The sequence below is a fragment of the Trachymyrmex cornetzi genome, unplaced genomic scaffold (genome assembly GCF_001594075.2).
Source record: "Trachymyrmex cornetzi isolate Tcor2-1 unplaced genomic scaffold, Tcor1.1 scaffold83, whole genome shotgun sequence".
Lineage (NCBI taxonomy): Eukaryota > Metazoa > Arthropoda > Insecta > Hymenoptera > Formicidae > Trachymyrmex > Trachymyrmex cornetzi.
The window spans coordinates 1,236,073-1,261,555 of record NW_017300169.1 but is presented as its reverse complement, the minus strand read 5'-3'; the positions used below and the strand labels follow the sequence as shown (position 1 = coordinate 1,261,555).

The window sequence follows — 25,483 nt, the reverse complement described above, 5'->3', positions numbered from 1 at the left end:
GGGCGACCTCCTAGCATATTGTCGCGTAAACGACGTTATTTACAAGAAAGGAATGCGATGACTATGGTGGAAAAAGACTTTATTTTATCCTTGGACATTCTTGTATAATCCCTTCTTCTCGCTTTCCTTGTGTTTCTTTCTCTTCATCGTCTTTTTTCTTTCCTCTTTCCGTTCTCTCACCAACCGGCCAAGATTCCGTGCCACGAATTTTCCTCTCCACCCTTCGCAGGAAGGAAGCCCGGAGGAAAGTTCCTTTTCCAACTCGTTCGGTGTGCTCCGACGGGTTACCGGCTATTGGCCAGGATATCTTTCGATTATCAAGACCATCCATACCTACCGCCTTAGCCGAGTCGGCTCCATTGTCTTCTCGCTCTTTCAATTAATGTTTTGATTGATTTCGGACCCTCGGCTGGAGAACGCGACCCTCCCTCGATCGGCGTGCTCTGTTCTCTCTCTCTCTCTCTCTCTCTCTCTCTCTCACTCACTCACTCACTCACTCACTCACTCTATCCGGGCAATACTTGAGTTAGTTCTCCATAATCGGCATTCCGTGGGAGATGGAGTGCGAAGACGTGAGAATTTCGCGCGAAATAAGGATATTACACCTTCGTTGCTTCCTTCATGCCGTTATGGTACGATACTTATAATAATGAATTCGATTAAGGCCCGTTTCCATCAATGTAAATTAACTTCAATTTTGGTTCAACTTACGCTTTATCTTCCTCTAGTTCTAAGAATTAGAAAAACATGAAAAGTAAGTTGAATCGAGATTGAAGTTAATCTATATTGGGAACGTGCATAAGTCTTAAGATGATGATTTTTGTATTGAAAGCTTGTATTTTTTGAGGAAGCATAATTTTAAAGTATAACTCCCATGAAAATTTGCTGCAACGAATTAGATTTTTAGATATAAAAGGTAACAGATATATTAGCTAAAGAAAAGGAAAGTTTGGTGTAGAAATATCTATACTTATAATTAATTTAGGAGGAATGCCAATATTATACAAAATATATATCAATATGAATGTCGTTACGAAAACAGCAAGTATTTCTTATTGTTTAAAACAGTGTAGATTGAATAGCGAATAGAGTTAACGATTCTAAAAAGCTAATTGCGGTCTCGAGCTCGGATTACCAGAGATTTTCCTCTTCCGGAATACTGCGTGCCGCAGATAAATTTTGCTCACCCCCCCTCCCCCTTCAGAATACGCCGCAGGGGAGTTTCGGTATATGTATACGAGAGAACGCGCGCGCGATGTCGTCAACGACGGAGGAGCGACGGGGGTTGGCTGCTGGTAGACGACGACGGTCCCCGAATCGGTGTTATACCGGTGGCTGTTTTATTGCGAGATTTGCGGCGTGGCCTCCCCGTGTAACAAGACTTACTGAGATCTTAATAGAATCTGAGACCACCCCCCCTTCTCAGCGAGTCCCACACCACCGCAGGACTAACTCGTTCCTCGTCTATGGTTCCGCGCTTTTCCAACCGCCCTCATCTAGCCGACCACCCCTTCCTCTTTTGGACGGACTTTTGGAGAGTGAGGAGGACCGAGGATGAGGAAATCGCGCGGGGAGGGACGGACGGGAAGTTGACCCCGGTACTGCATCCCTTCGGCGAAAAAAGAAAACTGGTGCTTATATTCTAAGCGTATATAAGAGGGATGGGAAAGCGGACGAGGAGGGGGAGGGGATGAAACGCGGCAAGGGCGGGAGCGATCTGAAGGGTGATTTATGAATATTGCCTACGGAGAAAAGTGTATCGCTACCGCGCTACTACGTCGATTCTTCTCTCTCTTTCTCTCTCTCTCTCTCTCTCTCTCTTTCTTTCTCTCTCGTCCTTTCGCGAAGACTTCGAAACGATTTCTGCGTGGCGATGCCTTTGGTATATATTCGTGTTGTTTCCGGGAGAAGAACGATCGCTCGGAAACGACCGAGAACGACGGAACTGTCTTCGTCGACTCACATTGATGAATATTTGCATGATAAAATTGTTTATAAAACGCACAGATCCTCATGAATCTATTCTCGACAATAAAAGTTTCTTCGATTCCTAAGCATCGTGGTGAAATGTTTGTAATATGTGAATATTTGCGAATGCACGAAAAATATCATTGTTCGTAAATCTACTCTCGATAAAAAAAAAAGTTTTTTCGATTTCTAACTATCATAGTGAGGTGTTTGTCACTTTTAATAAAACTAGATACGTCGCGATTAAAGTATGAGAGAATTTCATGTGGAAGATAAAAAAACATCCAAACCATATACACACATTTGTATTATACAATATTTTAAGATTTCATAGAAGATTTTTTAAAGAAGAAAAAAGGGTGGTATTCCAAAAAAAAATTATTAGAACTGACATCATCATGCGCGAAACGGTTGAAATGAGACTCTTTTTGCGATCGAGTTTCGTCCGACGTATTTCACTCTTTTGTCATTTCGGTTTCTCGCAGGTCGGATCGATATTATACTCCCCTTCTGTATGCCATGCCGCGCTCCAAGGCTCACCCTTATCCCGTAACGAACACAATTGGCATCGTCAAGACGATCTCACGTGCGTCTTAATTATACCGTAGTGCGGCGCCGGCCCGGTCAGGAGCATCGAGTTGCAGTGAATATTTTATAGCGGCGGTGCCAACGAGAGACGCGAGGCGTCGCGGCGCCGCGCCGCGCCGTTCCGCGCTACGCCGCGCCGCGCCGCACCGGTACGATAGTCGTATAACAACGCGAGAGTAGGTCTGTCCTCGCCCTCTCTGCCTGGGTCCTCCTCTCCCTCCGGCCACCCAACTTTCCCCCCCAGGAAGCTTGTTAGGCGACGCTGTGCTCCGCTATCTTCTAATTGGCGATATAATGATCCTGAAGGATGGAATACCGTGGTCCTGAAGGACCCGAGCGGAGAGAGCAGCCTCTCACCGCGCAGCCTCTCTCGCTTTGTCAGGGACGAAATTAAAATTTGGCTCTGCCTTGCTGCTTCTCTCATCGTTCTTCGCTTACATTTCTTTTTCGTTGGACTCTCATTTCTTTACCCTTATTTCGGCGTACCGTCCTTCGACCGCCGCCGCGTCTCTGCAATTTGAAGATCTCCAAGATATAGGGAGAAGAGTTAAGAAATAATTTATTTTTCACTTTCTCGTCTCCAAAATATCGCACGCACCAGGAAGTCGCAATCAGTCGCGGCCGTCTACGACGCGGTTTAAGCTCCGGTCGCCGGGGACTATTAATTAATCGACCATTACCTGCATAGTTTGAAATGCGCAGCGCGGGGAACAAGTACTCGTTCTAATTACGCGCGCCCTCATTAACCGTAGTAATATAGTAAATTTACAACTTGTAATTATCTCTCATCCGGCGACGACGACGTCGGCGACGACTATGACTACGATAGCTCGCGCAACGCCCGCGATGTAGTTTCGCCTCGTGTTCACCCAATCAGCGAAGGCGGTATATCCGTATCGTTATCGTTGCTCGTCCATTCAGAATTTACGAACGGACCCTTGTAGCGGTGTTGATAGTTACGAGGCCGGTCTCAATTAGTGGAACTTACGTCGCTAGGGTCCAATTAGACGTAGGCCAGCGAAGCTACACCCTGTTTGCCCAAGTTTCCCGTGCACCATCCACGCCATCGCCGTCAACCTCACCGTCGTCGGGGTAGAGTTGCCCGCCGTCCCGCAGCTGCAGCGGCACTAGTTGAGGGTGTCTTTTTCCTACGCTAATGACTAATTAGCAGTCTCTCCACTTCATAGTATAATGACACGGGATCCATAGCCTGGGAGGGAGAGAGCGCCGTCGGATCATTATCAAGCCCCGAAATTGCAGCCGTGCTTGCATGCTTGTCCACCACCCCTTCTCCTCGATTTCCCCTCTTAGAGGATTTTCCAATCCGGGGGTATTAATAAACGGACTTCTCTCTGTATCCGTCCGTTCCGCCGCATTGTGCTACCGGTGGGGCGCCATATTTTATTGAGCATCTTCAATACGAGTTTCGACGTAAGAAAGCGACTTCCGATTGAATTGGCGAGTCACTCACAGTTTGGGTCAGCCGAGTACGTCACGCTGACCTTTAACCGTAATAATATATTGACTCCACTATACTCCCGCTCCTCCCACGAGACGACTTCACCCTCTTCGTCGCCGTCGCCGTCGCCGTTGCCGTTGCCCTCTTCCTACGTATACCCGTCTACGTATTTGTCCATCCCGCGTGCTCTCGGTCTTTCCTTTTCTCCTCTCCACTCTCGAGTTTTCTTTTACATTTATTTATTTCCTAAACGTCCGTCCCCACCGGCTACTTTATATTTGACATTTTTATTAAACCACCTAGAGCGGCCCTGTGTCCGCTCCGACGGAATCCCCGGGATAGACGGACGGCGGGAAACGGCGAGTTGGGAGGGTCGCTTGGAGAAGCGCGACGGAGGAGTGGATTTCTCCCATATTGCTGTTAGAGCAATTTCGTAATCTCGGAAGGGGGCTCCTTATATTGACCGAATAAAAAGTCGTATATTCCGTTACTGATTTCACGATCGAATATCAGCGTTCCGATCGAGATTCGTCCATGTTTGAGGAGTGAGCAGCAATTGACCGTTCGCGCCGACACGGAAAAACCGCTCGAAATCAGTTTGCCATTTTACGATTATGCTATCTCAGACGAGAAAACGCGCAGACGAGAAATGTCGCGCAGCGCGCCCGACGTGAGACCGATTTTATCGGCGAAGAATCGAATTTCTCCGAGACCTCCTCCTCGTAGAAATAAAACGATGACTGCTAGTTTTCAGTACCCAAATATAATCCAGCAAATACCGACGACCGATGGTATATAAATATCGGAAGAATTTTTATTATTAACGTTTTATTATAGGTATATAGTGGCTGTCAAAAATTTCCAGCTAATGAGTACTTTTATTATGTATTATTCAGATAAAGAATTTTCATAAATAAAGATTTAGTATATAAGTATAATAATATATTCTTGTATTTAGAATATTGTCCTTAAGTTGATTATAATACGAGTAAGAATTTTATGAACTTATGATAAGATAAACTAAAAAACAGACTGACGAAAATTATCGTAAATTTTATGTTGACCAAAAACTTTTAGAAATAACTCTTACTTACTTCAAAAATGACAATTGAAAGAAAGAAATTTCTCAGAAAACGAGAAAAACTATTTTTCAACTTGATAGAAAATTATTAATCAAATAATATTAGCAAAAGAGATATATTTTTAATATCATCAAATGTTATTTTCGTTGCAACTCTTAAAAATCCAACCTTTTTGAGTTGTGATGGTTGATTGCAACGTTCTTTTTTAACTATCTTTTTTTAAGTTGTGATGATTTTGATAATTTTTTATGAAGTTAATTTACTTTTGATGATTAATAGGGTAATGTTTATTAAATTTATGGTAATAACTCGAAAATCACATTTTATAGTCGTGTCACTTTTGAAATAAGGGAGCGATATGTTACCAAGTGTCTTATCGCGGACTGGATACGCGACATTTCCTGTCTGACGTGGCGCATGTTTATGACGAGATCGCTACGTTTTAAAAGATCTCTGAAAATTCTTGGGGAGATCCGAGAAGATATCGCTGCAGTAAAGAGTCTAATTTCCATAAGACCGGCAGTAGTAAAAGACGCCGTAAATCGCGTCGAGCGAAATTCGTTCTTTTGCAATTTCGTTTTATAAGCGATCGAAGTATCGACATTGTCCACGCTGACGACATCCGTCACGAGATAATACAATACCCGAAACGTCATTGCTGTAAGTAGACCGATCATTCAATGTGGTAAACAAGTCTCAATATCAAATTAGCATTCGCAACAAAAAATATTACAGGTTTCCTTCCCGATTTTTTAGGGAACTTTTATATACAAGTTTCTAAATACAATTTTATTTTAATATCGATTTAACAGAAATATCAACGTTTTTTAAAAGGAGTATGAATAAATTATTACGAAAACAAAAGAAAGTGGTGTGTGTGTGGTGTGATGAAAAATCGAATACTTCGTCAGTATAAAAAATTTAATTATTGAAAAGTCAAAATATTTTAGACTCTTATTTTTTACATAAGAAATGTAATACAGCCTTGGCCAAAAATAGGCACTTTATTAAACATGGTATGTAAAATTTTAACTCAAAAATTGATTTATGGAATTTACTGTAAATTATCCTTTGTTTCAAGAATCTTTTAAATTTATGCATAATATCGGTAACCAATATAAACAATGGAGATATAAACAATGGAAGTAAAAGAACTCCAGGTGAACGGAAAAAATATAAGTGCCTAATATTTTTTGTCAAAACTGTATTAGATAATCCAAAAATAGAAACGGAATCAATATGGATCGCTCGGTTCTTCTAGTATCAAGAAACTTTTTCAGCCGTTTAATCTGACATCCCTTTTCGAAAATATAAGCTTCCGTGGAAATGAAAAATTTTCATTTTTTTTTTGTAGGTTAATATTTCACCGATTTTTTAGACGCGTTCTTTTACATAAATTCATTCGTTTTTCGAACGAATCCGAATAAACTTATGATTGCGACAGGCGAGTAATTTTAATCAACGTACGGATGTGCGAATTCTCGCAGCAACAGGCTCGAAATTTTTCACCGACGCGAATGATTAATTTCACCCTGATTTTTTTTGTTTGGTATTTTGGTATCTATGCACCGAACTTTTAATTTACTCGCGAACATCGGCAATTTCGACATTCGTTATTTGCCAATGAAAAGGGTAAAGTAACATCCATTTTTTATTGTATACATATCTCTCGCAACCATCGCGATCAAATATGATGCATGCGTGGCTACAAGCGTTTGCAAAATACCGAGACTAGACACACGAGATTTTCCTGGCCGCGAATTCATCTACGCTCTCATTTATCGGTTGGGTTCATTCCAAACAATCGATTATCAATCGCGCAATTAGCATTGAGTTTTTTACCCCGAATCGGGAAAAGGGCTTAAAAACCGTTGTCGTTAATCGCGTCTTTTCGCGGCGCGTCGCATGGTACGCGCTTTTTTTTAATTCCATCGCGATGTCAATCGGACTAAGGGAGGAGAATCATTAAAAAAAACTAGATCCAGAGAAAACGAAGCGTACGGATCGTTTGACGAATCACGAGGCTCTTGGATATACCGACGTGGGAGGCGCACCGCGGGAGGAAACGAGGCGGGGAGGATGGGATGATGTTTTTTTCCTCGGCGGCGCCTCTTTAATTTGCCCTCCAATTAACGGACGGGGTCCTATTTGAAAAATACCTGCCACGAGGGCTGGCAATTATACTTCTTCCTTTTTTTTTGCGTCACGAGCGCGTTATTAGCGCTATCCGTCCAACCCCCGCTATCTCCCCCCGTCCCTTGCATTCTCCTTCCCTCCTCCGACTCTCGTTTGCTCTTTCCTTCCGTCCACCTCTCGCACTCTCTCACCTATTTCCTCCACCTCTCTCATCTATTTTGTCTTAGTGCATGTGTGCGAGCGCGAAGGGATGAGGCGAGAGTGGGCGAGAGTGTATCCGCACGATTGTATGCGTTTTACGTGTATTGCGGAGCACGCGGGTGAAGTGATGCAGCGATGGGACGAGGGAGATGAAGGAAGGAAAAGGATAGGGAGAGATAACGAGATAGAGGAGGACAGGTGAGACGGAGAGAGAAAAGGGGTTGGTGGGTGGTAGCGAGAGAGAAAATTGGAGTGAGAGAGCGGGGCAGCAGTGCGGTGTGGTGGCTGCGGGTCGCGAGGGGCGAGGGAGGGAAGGAGTGGCGTTTATAACTCGTGCCCGGGTCTCCCGGCTTTGAGAAGGCCAATTAGCAGCATAAAGCTGCAGCTCGGCCCCGAGGCCGAGGATGTTTGTATGTAATAATGGATTGTTACTCAAAGTATCCGGCTAATTAATTAAGCCCCCGCCGCGCGTCCGCCCGCTCGTCGTCGTACTGAACGGCAATGGTGGTGGTGGCGGTGGCGGTGGCAGCAAAGGGGGCGAAAGCAAAGTGGGCTGTCGGCCGCCACCCCCATACGTCACCCTCGCTCGCCAAGTGTTACGCAGATCACCTCGGAAGAACATAACTGCGTTCTTGCAATCTTCGCGCGGACGCGACGACCTAAATCGGATACAATTGTATTTTTAATTCGATCGCCTGGTGACAGCATAAATCGCGAATAACTTGCGGTTGAGAAAATGTCTCGGAGACAATCTACAGTGTGACGCACGAAATGTCCATTTAATTATCCAATTTTCAGGCTTTAGTAACTATATATCTATTATTTCCATATATTAAGAAAACAATTATTAAATTTTATAAATGTTTCTTTGAATAGTGCTAGGGGAATGTTTACTAAATGTAAATACATATTTATTAGATACAAGAACTAATAGTTTGATTCAACTATCATTTTTTCATTTATCTAAATATTTATTAATCGTAAGTAAATATTCCGCTAGAAGTAGTCAAAGAACTATTTATAAAAATAATTTAATAAATTTTTCCCTCAGTGCACTAATTTTGTTAAAACTAAATGTGTTATTAAACAAGAGAAATAATATATTCGGTAAGGCGGATCTCAATGCTTAAATATTTCTGTCCGAATTTATGTACATATGTGATTTTGCAAATCGCACACCGAAATCTATTTCGATCTTGAAACGCAATTATGAATAAAACTTGAGTAGTAATATCACTTATTAAATTGACAAGCAATTTAATAATTTTTATAATGCTGATAAGCATCTTTACTTTAATAAGAATATTACTAATCTAAATGTTAACGAATCATAAATCTGCGAAAAGTTTAGTGCGAAAAATATTGTTCGTAGAATCAGATTTATATATAAATTCACATAGAAATATTTAAGCACTAAGAGCCATTTTAACCGCAAATATAAGATTTGTCTCGTTCAATCAGATTTATTCTCATCGGTGTCCAAATTATTAAATATAAATGTGTTATATTTAAACCAAATGTTGGCATTTCGTACGCCACCTGTAGGTCCGTGATTTACGAGAATTAAAAGATACAATTAAAATGTATCATTGTCGCTCATTTTATTGTACGAATTTGATATATAAAATAGAAATTTTGTGTGATTTTACACGAAACAAATAAACACACGGAATCAATTATTCATTGTTAACATTCCCGAGTGGGACGCAAAGGTTAAAGTTTAAAGTAGCACAGTTTATAGTACATCTTAGGTAGGATAACGCTTTTAGTTTCCCACTTGTAAGCACGAAACGCGGTTAAAATAATTGGCGCTGTAGAGAAATTTATTTTCGCCCGAAAAATGCTCGCCCAGCGCGAATGCTCCGCGGGATGGTTGAAAGACGGGCTGTTTCGGATGTCGGTAAGCGGAAAGAACAGAGAAAAGGGAGAAGAGCGAGAGCGAAACAAAAAAGAAATGTTTTATGCACCGTGAAAGATTCCGGAGGCGCTCGTGACGTAGCGCGTCGGTGCTTATTGGAGTCTGAGTGCGCGAGAACGAGCGGCAGGCACGGTTCCAATTAGTCGCACTAATTATTGCGTGCTGTCAGCCACTTACGACGGTCGGAGACGCTTGTAACGGGCGGGATACGCGTGCAATGCAAGCCAAACGTCCGCGGTGTGTCGGCTCTTAAAAACACGCGCGGATGCATAGGAACCGTCAAAATGCGCGGGTAAGGTTCTCATTAACTTGGGAAATCAAATTTTGAAACACTTTGAAATGACGCCGTATATATAATTCTCTCGTCGCGGGCATAACTTTTTTTCTCAGTCTGTGAGCTTCTGTCGTTTTGCTGAGAATTTTATTTCACTCGTAAGTTTTAGGCATCTCTATAATGATTATTTTAAATTTCACTCAACTCGAATTGATAAAACGTCCGAATCCCCATTGATATTTTTCACAATAAATTCTTTAGTGTTTTAAATATGTAAATTAATATCAGTAATATTCCTTATCGTTTAATTTGTGATATTACATACTGCAGCTTCAGTCTATAGAATTGTGTTTCAAAATAGATAAATAATCACGCGTATTTATTTGAACTGGAAATTCTAAAAACTTACACAAAAAATATATTATAAAACACCAAGACCCTAATCGAATGGCTCTCTTCACTCATTTGTGTTGAACTTTTCTCGATTTGTTTTCACTTAATATTGTTTGTTTTAAATTTTATCGTAATGTTAACCCTCGATTATAGCAACAGGTTATTTAAACCCAAAGCGAATATTTATGGTTGTACATTCTGTATGATTGGTACTGTGAGATTTTAAATAGTAAAAAAACATTGAACCTCCTTCTATCAATCGTCTTAAGGCGGAGGTTCATTGCATTTTATACTTTAAACAGGACAGTTTAGAAATCTGGTTTAAGTTATTAAAACAAGCATGAGAAAAATCATAAAATATTATGTAGTATATATCTTTGAAAGTATACTCGTATTAATAATTCATAATGTTGATTTTGATATAATCATTGATTTTAGAACTTCGGTGTTGTTTTCATAGTTATAGTTGAGGACTAGGGAATTGGAAAAAATAGAGAAGAATCTATCTCGAATATTTCTTTCTTTTTTAGCAATAATACGGAGGAATATACAATTTATGCTGTCAAATTATCAAATTTGAGTATTTCTTAATCATTCCCATAGGTCGTCATTACTTCAACTTAATACGTTATCAATTTAACTAAAACAATGAAATTAAACAAAAGAATAAATTTTTCAAATTTAATTTATTATTTATTAAGGACATACGTTTGCATGAACGCTGTTTAGTTTGAAACTAGCAATGCAACATAAACGCAGAAAGAAGTTGATTATATGTCGTTTTTTAATCATATGTTTTGTATTAAAATAATACATTTTGACACTTGGAAATTAAAAATAACAACACGTTATTTAAGGAATTAATTTAAACTCGATTCTTTAATATTTACAACAAACAGTGTAATTGTAGCGATTTGATTTACTGTTCCAGACGGCGCCGTAGTTGAGATCACGATGACTATGGACGTGAGCAAATCCGAGACGAATAAAAATGGTTCAACGCAGCAGGAATGCGCCGGCTGCGGGAAGACAATTACGGAGAGGTAAACGACAACATACATATATACATATATATAATGCATTTCTGCATGATCTGTACTCTTAAAGAAAACACTGTCTTCGTCTTTCGCCCTTTCTTTATTAATAAATCTGCTACATATTCAATATTTTGTCGCAAGAATGTAGATATCGCTCTCCGATCTCTAAAGCGGCCCTCTCTCGCTTCGCTTAAAATGTTTAGTCAATGCTTTTGCGTAAATCTATGTTAAATATCAAGATAAGAGAGGTATTTTCAAAACTTAACGGCCGGTAAGAACGAAAACTACGGTCGGTCCTTCAGGTACCTCCTCAAGGCCCTGGACCTCTACTGGCACGAGGACTGCCTCAAGTGCGGATGCTGCGACTGTAGGTTAGGCGAGGTCGGCTCTACCCTCTACACCAAAGCTAATCTTATCCTCTGTAAGAGGGACTACCTCAGGCTCTTCGGGAACACGGGATGCTGCGCGGCATGTAATAAGCAAATACCGGCGTTCGAGATGGTCATGAGGGCCAGAACGAACGTCTATCATCTCGACTGTTTCGCCTGCCAGCAGTGCACTCATCGGTGAGTGCGAATGACAGTATTACCCTTATTACATCACTAGCTCTATTAGTCGAGATTTTAGAATTATCTTTATTATTAGATCCGGTCTTTCTTTTAGTGAGATTCTCCTCGTTTATTTTCGTACCTTTTCCTCGATTTAGACTGTGAATTTACGAGTCTTATTTTAAATGTACTCTCTAAATTTCTTGGAGTGAAATTCCACTTGAAAATTAGAGCGATTAACGAATCACTAAAATTAGAATAACTTTTCATTCATATATCCCGTAAAATTTATAGTATTAAGTTATATCTAATCTTATGTTTTTAATCATTTCTATAGGTCGCCACGGCTCTTACTTACTATGTCGTTAATTTAATTAAAATAATGCGGTTAAATAATTTAACTTTAAAAAATGTGTTAAATTTGACTCAAATTTAATTTATTATTTACTAAATGCATACTTTAATATGGACGTTATTTAGTTTAAAAATAACTACAGAAAAATGAATTGATTTACACATTTAGACGCACATGGAAGTTAAAGATAAGATAAAATGTTATTTAATTCAAGGAATTGGGTTGCTATTACTCCTTCGATATCTAATAGTGCAGTGTGAAGTGAATTCTTCCACTCTGTGTTACGGAGTAAATATTTTCATTCGTAATTAAAGAATGCAGAATCTGATATGCTCTACATCACTGTAACAGTTGGAAACAGTGCACACACCAAGCACAAAAAAGTTTAGTGAGCAAGTCACATTGTCTCATTGATATCGTGTTTTGTTGAGTCAATATTATATAGAAATAACAACGCTTGTAAAGATAAAATACAAGAATCTATGGGTGCATTCAGTACTACAACCGCTCACTGAGCGCTCAGTGAGCTCTTGGATCTGATTGGCCGTTGGATCTAAAAATATAGACCAAACAAATACAAGAGCTCACTGAGCGCTCAGTGAGCGGTCATAGTACTGAATGCACCCTATGTATATTTAGTTTATAAATAATTTTTTAAATTAAGACTCCTGGTTTCATACTGAAGACACCAAGTTCTGATGTTTCATCATGTTCTAATGACACTGACGTTTCATTCCAAACGAATGAAACATTCACTATAGTTAGAGTTAGACATTTTCCTTATGAAAAGTGAAATGTCACTCTATTCCAAATGTGTTTTCACTACCAATTGGAATGAAGTTCGTTCATTTTGAATGAGATTTTATTCTAAAAAATTTAGAGAGTAGAAAATTTAAAAATAAATACAGCGTTATATAGAGAACACATTTTATTTCGATAATATGCAAGCTGCTACTCGCAGAATTATTTAAAAATTTGCACTATTTTCTTGTATTGGACAACAAAATTTCAAAAACAGAAACGAAATTCGTTGGGGCTCGTCAATTATTAAAAATTACCGCGCGACGTAAAGCGCCGGACAGTCGGCGGAAGACTCGAATTGGCTGAATTTGTTATCTTGCTTCCCTCCAACCCCGAACTACCATCCTCCTTTATTTTCTACTATTCCCTTTCATGGCGATGCATCTTTCGCGTCGCGTAGACACATATGTGAAGACGGCCAACGGTGAAAGAGACTACTGGTCCGCGAGGCAAACTTGATAGGGAGAGGGGTTAACGGGGATTGGTTGCTTTACAGGTCAGCTGGGAAATCACCCTGCGCTTTCCGCACCATGACCTCTCTTTTCTTTCGCGCTGCCGTTTTCTGGACCGATTTGGTCGTGAAACCTCACGTCTTCGCGCATCCCACGACTTCAGTTTCCATCTGCCAAAACGCGCGATATGCTATCCACTTCAACCATCTTTCGTTCGTTTTTATAAAACAAGCAAGGTTCAAAACAAATAATTGAAATTTTTCATCGCTACAATATCGTTGTTTTATGCAACATAATAAATAAGGAAATATATATAGTAACGGACGTAGCATATTTCTATTTCATTTGTTAGCAATTTTAGAAGGAAAGAAAGACAAAGATAATCTTGTCATAATCAAACAAAATTAATCAATAGTATATATATAATTACCCCCCCCAAAAAAAAACTATTCATAAAATAAATGTAACTAAAATATGTAATTGATAAATTTTATTTTAATCAATAGAATTGTTATTCTTAACTAAATAATTATAAAATCGATCTGAAAAATAAAAATTACAAAATGAGAAATCCAGAAATATCAAAATTTTATAATATATTTATTAACAACATTAATACTTGCCAAAAATTTATAAAATAAATATAACTAAAATATGTAATTGACAGATTTTATTTTAATTGATAAAATCGTTACTTTTAACTAAATAATTAAAATTAATCTGAAAATTTACACAAATTCTGATATATCAAAGTTAAATTTATCTACATTTATTGTTTGTGTGTCAGGAGTGTCTTGACATTTTGCGGCCTTAAAACTTCGTCGATATATTCGTTATCGATTGACCTCTTTAATCCTAGCGCGGTTTGAGACTTTTTGTAATCAATGAGTTATTACGAACTGAACGATGAACTCTGATGGGAGATTAAGCATAGATCCAAATTTTAATAGGTTTTGAATTTTGCCTTTATAAGTTTCTTCTGTATCCTAATACAAGTTTATAAGTTTCATAAGTTTCCTAGCGATATAAAGGACTTGCTTCAGGGCGAGGATAAACGTCCTTCTCTCTCTTTCTTTGTCTCATCTACTTCGTCTTTTAAGAGACAGTAGTTATTTACGTCGTAATATTCGAATATCGAGTATTTTCACGTTCGATTGAGATCAATCTTTACGAACAAGACACTCATATCAACTCTTTCCATGACTCCTATAGATCGTATGTTGCTCCAAGGTGACATACGAGATACGCAACATTAAACAAAATCAATTGTAGTGAATAAGATCAATCGTCGTGGATTTATCTATCAAACTCGCACGTTACTTTTTTTGTCGGTTATTTTAATTATCTCCGGGCCACGGTACGACATTTAAACAATATGAAGCAACGAAACGAGGCAGCGGAGACCTGTAGCGATTCAATGGCGGGAAGCGTACAAACGAGTGCACAAAAGCCAGTAGAGCGATACAATACTGGCTTACGGACGAAGTGACTCGTTTTGGGGAGAGAGGAGGTAACAACAAGCAGGAGAGAGCAGATAGAGCAGGTAGGAAGAGAGAGGAAATCTGTAGCCGCGTTCTGTCGGTAGAGAATGGCGACAGAAAGAGGGAGAGAGAACCGGGGATATGATACAGGAACCGGAGGTGGAGGATGTAGTTTCAAGCCAATAGCAATGATTCGTCCAGGCGTGTGGCAAACGTTGCGCAGCGTCTCAAACAATGTGAACAAAAGAGCATCAATTTTACGTTTTTATCGTCCGGCATTGTCTATCTTCGACAATGCGTCCCGGTCGCGCGCGACTCGCGGCGAAACTGGCCTGTAAGGGGTAAGGGGAGGGTGGCTCGCACGTCAGGATCAAAAACGAATTCGAACGGTGGGGGAATAGCCATTGGGGATCCTTTGGAAAGAATCGCGGACGCGTGACGTTTGCAGACAGAGAATAGAAGCCGGTCGACGTTGTCTCGGGGTTGGGGATAGGAAAAGAAGGGGAATTGCGAAGAAGGTAAATTGAGACGGCCGCGCACTCAGTCCGGTCATTATATTTGTTGTAACAATCGCATTGCGTGTGCCGCGGATGATGTACGAGCGCAATTAAAACGCGAGCTCGCGATAAAATATGCCTGATGCGGAATATTCGGTGCGACCCTTGCGCGCCTGCGATCGTGCCGCTAAAAAGCAGGCAGGTTGGTAGGTAAATTTGAAGAGGGCAATTACTCGCAGCGCTGCGCGTCCTGTAACGAGACGACTTAGAGTTTGCAATTAAACAGCAACAATTACACGGGGTAACTTTAGACTGTAATAACACAGAATAAAGGGTTGCCAGTGGCTGCGACTAGGCTCCCACCCTCCTGGTTAGAGGATGATTTACCGATGCAATTAGCTCTCTCTCTCCCTCCCCCCCTCTCTCTCTCTCTCACCCTCGACACGAATACACACATACGTATGCATTAGCGCAAGCGCGGGCATCGCGTATTCGCTTCCCCTCCCAATTTCTTTGCTTCCGTCGAATCCGGTCAAACATAATGACTACTCGATTAAACTTTCGCCCTTGCGACTTGGATTTAATATTATTCCGGCGCGAGACTCGGCGAAATTGCAAACGATGTGGAATTTCTTATTTGTGGATAATTGCTATTTGCAATCAAAATTGTCGCGTAAAGTACTTTTTTTATTATTTTTGAAAATAGTATTCATTAGTCATTACGCTTCGTTAATAAAAAAGTGACATAAGTAAAAAATTTATATTTTTTAGAATAATAAAAGTAAATCGAAGACTAATATATGTTTTGTGGAAAGATGACACTTGTAGCTCATATTTGCACACATTGGAAAAATATCGCATTTTTTTATAAGGGATGAAATTTGCATTATACTAAGGCTGTCCACTGTCTAGTGTTCGAATTTTGAAAACTCACAAAACGTGGTTTTATCTTCAAATGAATAGGTGAAGTGATCGAATTTAATATAATATATTAGTAAAAGATACAATACTATAAAATTAAAATTTTTAAAGAGTGTTTGATCATCCTACTACCACCTTGCGTATCTTTAAATCACCTATACCTACTTAAAGAATACGTCATAATTAAAAGTATATATAACATGGAAGAAAGATCAAGCTATAGAAATTGCACATTTATTATTCGATAACACAAACTATAGAAATCAAATTTTATTTTATTAATTCTTATTGCGAAAAATATTACCTCGGCTGGGAGTCGAACCCGGATCTCTTGCATTCCGTGCGAGCGTCCTAAGCTTTTAGACTACAGGCACATATTTTTCGCAATAAGAATTAATCATTTACAGATTTTAATATGTTATTCAACATTATTAAGATCGTTTCAAAGATGCGAATAAGCATAAAAAATTTGTTAAATTGCTAGTCAATTTAATTCGTAGTATTACTGCGGTAGTTTAATAGAGTGTTTTCAAGACCGAAAAATTATTTCGGCGCGCGTTTTTGGGGACTACATACGTAGTATATAAATTCACACAAGAATCATACAAGAATCATTTAAGATCCAACTAGATCGTTAGGCTTTGATTTCTATAGTTTGTGTTATCACATATACAGTTCTATAATATATTATATTGTTTATTATTCGAATTAAGACGTTCCAGTTCAGAATTTTTTAAATGCTGTACTGAAAAGATGTTAATTTTTTAGATGTGTCACTTTTCTATCAGCAATATAGTACGATCAGTCACAATGCGTTATTGCTCATGCCTTTTCATTATATTTGATAAGGGTTACCTGTTCCGCAGCGGTTATCTATTCCGAGGAGACATCCGGATTGCGCTCGCATGTGTGCTTTCGGCACGACGCGCTCGACCCGCAATTTCCGCGATTCACGCCGTGGTGCGTCGAATAAAGATTTTATCTGAGAAACTGGCGAGACGCGCGCGGCAAGGCCGCTGAAATTTTGATGTGCTGATGCTCGCGCGCAGAGGACGGTATTACTCTTTGAGGGCTACGGCCACGTCGTCGGAACGGCCCGTAAAGTGCCTCTCTAACGGGGTCACACATTGCCACCGGTGGTATCATTTATTGAATCGCAATGTCGCCTTTGCGCCTTTCTGCCTTTCTGCATCGACCGAACGTTGTCGTCTTCGCACGCTTCTCTTCGCCACCTTGTGTCTCCTCGATCTCTCCCCACCCTCCATTGTCCCGCAGCCGGACTACCCTTGTTAAAGATTCAACCAAGTTATCTGAGCATCGTCCAGATTGAAATTTGCCATGCAGACCCGAGAGTCGTTCTCTCGCTCGACTCTATCTCCATCTCTCGTGAACTATTCTCAGCGCGGACGGTTCATCAACTCGACGTTTTTCAGACATCCTACACATTTGTAATGTAAGATCGATTTAATGTTGCCGCAATCATAGCGATCAGAACAGCGATAATGTAACTTTTTTTCTAGAACGGAAACATGAAGAGTGAAAAATTTCTCCATTACCTTCAATGAAAAAAATTTTTATTTTTCACGTTTCTGCCTTAGAGAAAAAGTTATCTGATCGTTACCCAGTAACGAGGATGATTTTCATTGGAGCCCGTAAAATTTTGCGAAACAGATTTATAATTGGCAACTCGTAAACACAGGTTTGGTCTTTTACTCACAAGTATACACGATGTATCTAAAAAGTTATGAGACTAGGTTCAGGAAAAATCGAGAAATAAATATATATAAACTATATTAATGAAAACTTTCAACATAGTCCCCCTGATCTCAATGCACTGCTCAGAACGTTCTTTCAACCGTTGGAAACTTTTACAGTAGTCATCTTTTGTAACGCGCTCATTATATTAAAGGTTATTTCGAAGTCAATTCGCTTGGATGTTTAAAATATTATCAAATCGCGTCCCCCTTCATGTGTTTAACTTCGGAAATCAAAACCATAAAAAAGTAACCAATATTATCTTGATTTTGAATTTTATCGTCCTCACTCTGGTTGGTTTTGTTTCTCTTGAGACTAACCACGTAAAATTTGTTTCAAAATTGAAATCTGGGGTTGGTCAACTCCCTCAGATTTGAACTTTGAAACAAACAATTGCTCACTGTTTCATTACAAAAATTTTTACAACGAAAAATCTAATGAAATCCACACGGCCAGTTCTCGAAACATACTGCTTGCAACGTTATGAAAAAAATCATACAAGTAGTCGAAAAAGGTACTATAGATGTTGGAAAAAGGCGTTACTTATACATTTAGGAAAAAATGAGTCTCGAAACTTTTTAGACAGATTATGTACACCAATAGACAATGATTCGTCTCTCCCTACATCTAGGGAAGCAAGCCTAAAGATGTCTACTATAAGAATCATATACAAGAGTTATATGCATATTTAACTTACGATATCCAATATACATAGTTCTCGTATATTATAATATATGACTTTTGTAATACAAAAATAGAAAATTTGTTAAATTTAACACATTTCACTTAAATTTTGTGTTAATCTTGCATAAGTGAATGTATTAAAAAATAACACAAATATTATGTAAACAAATTGACATAAAAAATATAACATTAAAACTATTTATAAGCAAACTTTGAAAGCGTATTTTTTTCAGTAACATTAACATTTATAATATGTTAAATTAACACGTATTTTTTCATTTATTTTAGAATTTACGTTTTAAAATACATTATTTTTATGTAATTTGTTTACTTACTCATAAATTATTTTGAATTAAGAAGTGTTGAATATTTATTTAACACAAAATATTTAAATTAACTCTTGAATGTGTTAAAAATTCAATGCAAAATTTTAACAAGTATTTGAGTGGACTGTTCTATATTTGTGGATGTTTAACACAAATATAAAATGTTTTTTTTTACTGTATAGAATAGGGCATCTTTAGGACTTACTTTACTAGATCTCAGGAGGACTACATTGTCTATGGTGTACGCGATAATTTTGGACCGACGCGATCCCTCCCTTGAACTTTCAAAGGATGAAGAAATTGCAACGCATCACGGGCTCCCGGGTGTCGTGAAACGTGTCAAAACGGCCGTAAACAACGTGATGTATCCCGCGATGCGCAGGGGGATGAGAAACGCGTGCGACGAGGCGGTGGGAGAACGACTGGCGAGCACGTAATAAAAAGAAAATTGAATGGAAACACTTACGGAATTGCGCCAATTACGTAGGTGCGGGCGTGCTAGATGCGCTCATGCTGTAATAAAGCGTTCGCACGGCGGCGGCGGTGGTGGCGAATTTGTTCTCATTGCGATGAACGCAGAGCGAGAGATAAATCAAGTTTTAAACGTTTATGACTTGCTCGCGCAAGCGTTACGCGATGATGAGCTTCAATACGATGGAAATTAAAACTTTGTAAAAAGGGCTTTGCCTGTCCGCGATTTTAATATTTCGTTCGTGATGGTCGTGAATAAAAATATTTCATAATCAGTACTCGATATAACTCATTTCAAACGCGCAGATGTCTTGCGATACATTGTAGAGTCACTGTGGTAATTTTTAGACTTGCAAGAGAAGATTCCTAATTTGGAAATTTAAAAAATTATGAAACTGACTATACATAAAGGGTATTCTGATATGTAGTGAACTATTTTTTTGTCCTGAATTCATCATAAAGAGTTAAAATTTATCTTTAAAGAATAATTACGATCAGAAACAATTATATATATATATATATATATGTATTTTAAATAAATTTTGATTTCATCTTCATGAATTTGAGCAGTAAAAACAAATTTATTATATAGTGATGCATTTCGATACGAGAATCTCAGAAATCGTCTCAGAATTTCTCGTGTCATTAAAAGAAACATTTCCGAGATTATTGCATATGTCATTTCTTTTTCTCGTCTCGTCTCGGCTTGTCTATACGTTTTTATGATATTTAAAATAAATGAATCAAGATAGTCGATATTCTCGAATGTCTCGAGATAAAATTCGGTAATTTGGAGAAGCGAGAATATCGGCCCATCGAGACGAGAAAATTGTATCAATCATTTGTTTTTGTCGAGCCTAAATCTCAGTATCGGTATTTTCTCGTTTCATCTTGCTCGAATGCATCACTATTATATACTAAAATATCTTTTATAATGGGTCGGGGAAAAAGTTCTTTTACGTACATGTAACAAGACTTTTTCCCCACCCCATTATATTGTTAAATTTTCATAATTTTTGTTAAAATTTGAGGTGAGGATTTGTCCTTGTTAATACTATATCATACAGTTTCTACATTTTCTCTTTGTGATAAATGGACAATAGATAAATGTCATCGAGAAGTATTAAAAAATATTTTTGCAATTCTCTGATGATCTTAAATTTATTCTTTTTTTTTACTTTCTAATTATTAATTAATTATTAATGAAAAAAATGACTAGACACTAAAGAGATATCATAATTAATGTCATCCCAATGTTACCTGTTTAGTTTTAATTTTTAAACAGGACTTTATCGAGTCAATCAATCGACCAATACGATCGACTTGAATAGGGAATATCTGCACATTTCTCCTGATGTTCTTTGATCCTGATTTTGGACCTCCGCGACGTATCACATAGCATAGAGTAAAAATGCGTGGGGAGGGCGGGGACTAGGTGGAAAATTACGGGGCAGCGTGTGCGCTGATATCGTTCCACGGCAGACATTTGCACCGTTTTCGCGAGAAAGGATTGGGCTTTGCGCGGCATTATTCGCGCGCGCATAATGGAAGGCCGCGGGAATGACTGCGCTCGTGCAACGCGATAATTCCATTGCCCGCGCAATTACGACCCAGTATCTGCCTCTAACCAGACGGCCGAAAAAGGTATTCCAAAGCGTTACAAGGATTATTTTCGTTTAAACCGTCGAGAGTATTGCCGTTGGAGCCCGGATATTAATTCTTTTTTTTCTCTCCCTCACGTCTCTCCTTCCCGCCTCTCAAACCGCCCCAACATTAATGAGAAATGACTAATGGTGAAATACAAATATGCTTCCGTCGATTATATCGCGCACGTATGATGAAACGCAATAGGAATATCGATTGCGATAACGACAAGCATTATTTCAATTAATTCGTTTAATTCGCGTTCATTGTAAACTTTGTTCGTCGTTTTATTTCTGATCTATCGTGATTTCAAAGGCAAAACGTTATAATTTTCTGCTATAATTATTTCTTGTGAGGAACAAAAATCTCGGCTAATTCTTCGTATTGTTAACATTAACCCAAGAATAATCCTTTATGTAAACGATCACCTGAGATATTTTTACATCCCAATTAAAATATTGTATACAATATATGTTATTGATTGTTTTTCAATTTATTAATATTTGAAGATATAAATATAAATTTAATCACAATTTTCTAAAAAAAAAAGTAAGTAGAAACCAAACTAATATTTAACAAATTAAACACATTACTAATAATAGTTTATTATTATGATAATATTTTCAAAAAATAAAGATTTAAATATAACGCTTTTTTATTATGAAATTTTCGATGAAATTGTATATTTAAAAATTCATAAAGCATAGTTATTAAAAAAGAAAGAAAATATGTTAAACAATGTCTATACAAAACTATGTTTTACAATTTATATTTTTTCGCTACTGGGATATAACACTCCAAAAGTAACTATTACCAGGGGTTAAAAATAATAAAAAAATATTTTTCTCAGAAGAAAGCTTGACGCATTCTAAGAAAATGAACATTCAATTTGAGTAAGATAAATTTACGCTATTCCTATTGTTTATCAAGCGGCAACGTATTTTTCGTGCAGTTAATCAGCAAAATAATTAGGTAAATCCGGATTAAAAGTAGAGTGGCTGGTAGATATATCGAGAAAATGTGAGAGAGAGAGAGTGAGGGGGGGGGGGTAGGGGGTGAAGAGAGGAGGGAGGGATGGTTGCATGGAGGGCGAGGGGCGAAGGGAAACGAGAGGGATAGGTATCCGATTGGAGTGTGGCGTCATTTAGCAGACGACGCGTATAATGGGGGAAACGAGCGAAACCCGGTATAACCCGTGCGCTTGCCAGCACGGCCACGCGCGCAGCAACGCGATAATTCTATTTGCCGTGCGATTATGAGAGTATCTACCCCGAGCCAGAGACCCAGCACGGCGCGGAGCGGCGCTATGCCGCGCCGTGTGCCGCCGTGCTCTCGTATTTCGCTCTCGTATTTCCTAGCTGGGGATCAAAGCGAATGTGTGCGAGGCCACACTCTCTCTCTCTCTCTCTCTCGCGAACAGAGGCCCCGGTAATAATTATTTGTTCGATACGTTACGATATGCTCGTTATCCAGCGGAACTCCTTTTTCGTGCTCCCTCCCTTTTTCATTTTTCCTCGCCGCTTTTTCTTTTCCTCCCCTTTCCTCCTCGCGCCGATCGATCGATCGGATTTGAAGTAACGAACCGACGCAGGTCGACCGGAGTACAGGATCGAGCCTCATTTGTTAATCGCGTTCTCTTCGAGTCTTTCTCCGAGTCTTGTCGGAGCTTGCTTAAATCTCGTGATGAACGACCGACGAACAATTGGCGTACGCGTTCTTTTTAATGACGTCAAGGACTAACTTCTTTTTCTATCAATGTTTTGAATTGGGAGTCTAATTGTTATCAGTGGATTTTTATGGCCGCAGCACAGACTCTTGCATAACGCATAATGCATAGTGCATAAGGGAATCAACTAATCAGAATCTTTCTTTTCCTCCTATTCGATGGAAAAGAAGAATTTCGATTGGTTGATTCCTTTATGCACTATGCATTATGCTTTATGCAAGCTGCGGCCATTAGAATAAAACAATGATCATTTATGAAATGTTCTTGAGAACAAATCACGACGCGGGCTACACTTCCGACAATATAGCGTGTTCCCTTTTTTTTTATTTACAGGTTTTGCGTAGGCGATCGGTTTTACTTGTGTGAGAACAAGATTCTCTGCGAGTACGACTACGAGGAGAGGCTAGCGTTCGCTAATATGGCGTTACAATCACCCGCCTCATTAGCATACATCAAAAGGCAACTCCCCCCTACACCAACGCCCCCAGGTCAGAACATACACCCAGGACACAATCCACTCCAGGCTCATCAAGGTCTGGGGCAGTCGGTGGCCCAGCACAATCATGTGCCCAACGTAAGTGCCAACAAACTGTCGAAATGAATGGTCGAAAGCAAACTCGGGAAGTGAATCAGCGATACGAGCGTATAAATAAAAATTTGTAACATAATAAAATAATAGAGCACATAAAATTGTAATTTCCCTGTATATTGTTTTTGTTATTTTACTTCTGCCGTAATAATTTTTTAATAATTATATCATACAATTAAGCGATATAATCTTTTCGCGAGAGAGTGAGATAGACTTTTTCCTTATAATTTGTACACACTGGAAAAAAGATTCACTAAATCTTAATACATATTTTTTCCAGTATTGTGAAAACATTTATATACACTTTTTTCAGTGCACTGAAAAAGAAATCTTATTATATTAATTAGAATTTTGATAAATTCAACCAGAGAAAAGTACAAGCCAGACACTTATAGAGGCGTGTAAAATTATGCACCCCATCTTTGGTTCTCGAAAGTTCTCTTACAGTTAAATCTATCAAATTCTAGCCAAGTTAACTATAAATTCAATTATGGTAATCAGAATTATGATTCATATAATCAGAATTTGTTTTGTTTGTAATACTTCTTGTTGGTACACAACCAGAATATATTTTTTACAATCAGTAGAGCCATCGAGACTTGCAACGATCGCTGATGCAACGTGAGAATGACGTCTCACGTCTCGTGAATCTTTTATGACTTCAGGGTCAAATGTCAGGCGGCACGCCGACGATGAACGGGACGACCATAGGGGTCGGCGGACCGAGGGCACCGGGTGATATGAACAACAACGGTCTGTCTGGGCCCGCCCTCGGGCCCGTGAAGCCACCCCCGATGTCCATGCAGGCGCCAACCAGCTGAAACGAGGCTTCGCCGCCTCTGAAGAAGCTCAGGTGTCTCAGCGGTTATTAAAACGGGAGTTCTCTTCGCTCGTCGAATATAATCCGTGGATTCCGGGCAACGGAAAAGCAGATGAAAGGTATACGTTGCACCAAGAATGACGGAATGGACAAAAAAAATGGGGGTTGAAGGGAGCGATAGAGAGACCGAGCGAGGGATGTGAATGAAGGAGGGAGGGGCGGAAACGTCAAATGCGCGAGGAATCGGACGAACTTCGAAGTGGAATCCGAGGCTTCGTGGACAAAGTGATGAGTCTTGGGAGATTGAAATCACTGTGATCGTGGAAAATGAACACAAATTTAACGGAAGTTAATGTTAATACAGTGTAGGACACGCGCGTGGCGCGAGCTGGAGCTCGCCACACCGTATTTACGCAGGCATACAGGTACATACAGAACGTACACTAAACATAAGCGCATACACTCCTTCCGGGCAACGCAAACGTTTAAATGACGTCGTAAAATTCATCAGACTGTCTTTCAGGCGTCTCTCAGACTTTTGCGTTGTTTGCCGATGCACGTAGTACGCGTCTTGTAAGATACGACACGACACTCGACACACACATAAGGATAAATTAGATAATTCATGTAAGATATATTTCTTTAGCGAGATGGGAGCGAATGTGGTTCTGCGCGAATGTGGGTCTGTGCGAGAATTGCGTACGTATGTGTGCAAGCTGCGGAGTCGTTCTGTAAATATATCTGTGTCGTAATCGACTCCGCGAAAGTGAGAAAGAGAGAGAACGAAACAATTACCAGTATACGCACGCCCACCGAGATAACTCTTGTCCCGCTCGTGATAACCGCCGTCGTCCACGCGTAAGGACGTAGAAGCGCCGGATTCGAAAGAAGAGGGACCTTAGCGAAGTGAGCGAAAGGGACGCGAGGGGTTCTGTAACACGTGCCATAGTCCCGCGATCTCCCGTTTTACAGCCGACCGAAAACGGGCAGCCACGAAAGGAAAACGAAATAAAACGATCATCTTATAAGGTAAATATTCCAATAAATTGAATGTGATTGAAAAGAGTATATCTGTAATTATTAAGATGTTTGTTGTTAACAGCAAGAAAATGGCAAAATTAATAGTGGTCAAATATTTTGTACCGTAATAAGTAATAAAAATATATATACTATCTCTCAAAAGTATTTCCCCATTCTGTCTTTCTGAACTAAATGAAGAAGAGTGAATTAAAAGAGTGAATTTTCCATTTTCCTTTCTATTCTTCTTGATGTTAAACTCAACAATAATGTGTGATAGTTAAAATTTTTTAATTCTAAATACAGTAAAAAAAATACAGTACAATTAAAATGAAATTTA

General features: G+C 39.1%; 1 protein-coding gene across 3 annotated transcripts in view; it reads left to right on the top strand.

Moving 5' to 3' along the window:
* Positions 1-25,234, top strand: part of LOC108768747 (LIM domain only protein 3) — an 81,279-nt gene extending 56,045 nt beyond the window's left edge. For all 3 annotated transcript variants that reach the window (XM_018519299.1, XM_018519300.1, XM_018519301.1), the window contains 4 exons: positions 10,951-11,062; positions 11,359-11,622; positions 23,051-23,291; positions 23,972-25,234. In XM_018519299.1, the coding sequence (XP_018374801.1) occupies positions 10,951-11,062; positions 11,359-11,622; positions 23,051-23,291; positions 23,972-24,127 (773 nt within the window). In that variant the 3' untranslated portion in view covers positions 24,128-25,234. The remainder of the gene's footprint in view (positions 1-10,950; positions 11,063-11,358; positions 11,623-23,050; positions 23,292-23,971) is intronic.
* The last annotated feature ends 249 nt before the right edge of the window (positions 25,235-25,483 follow it).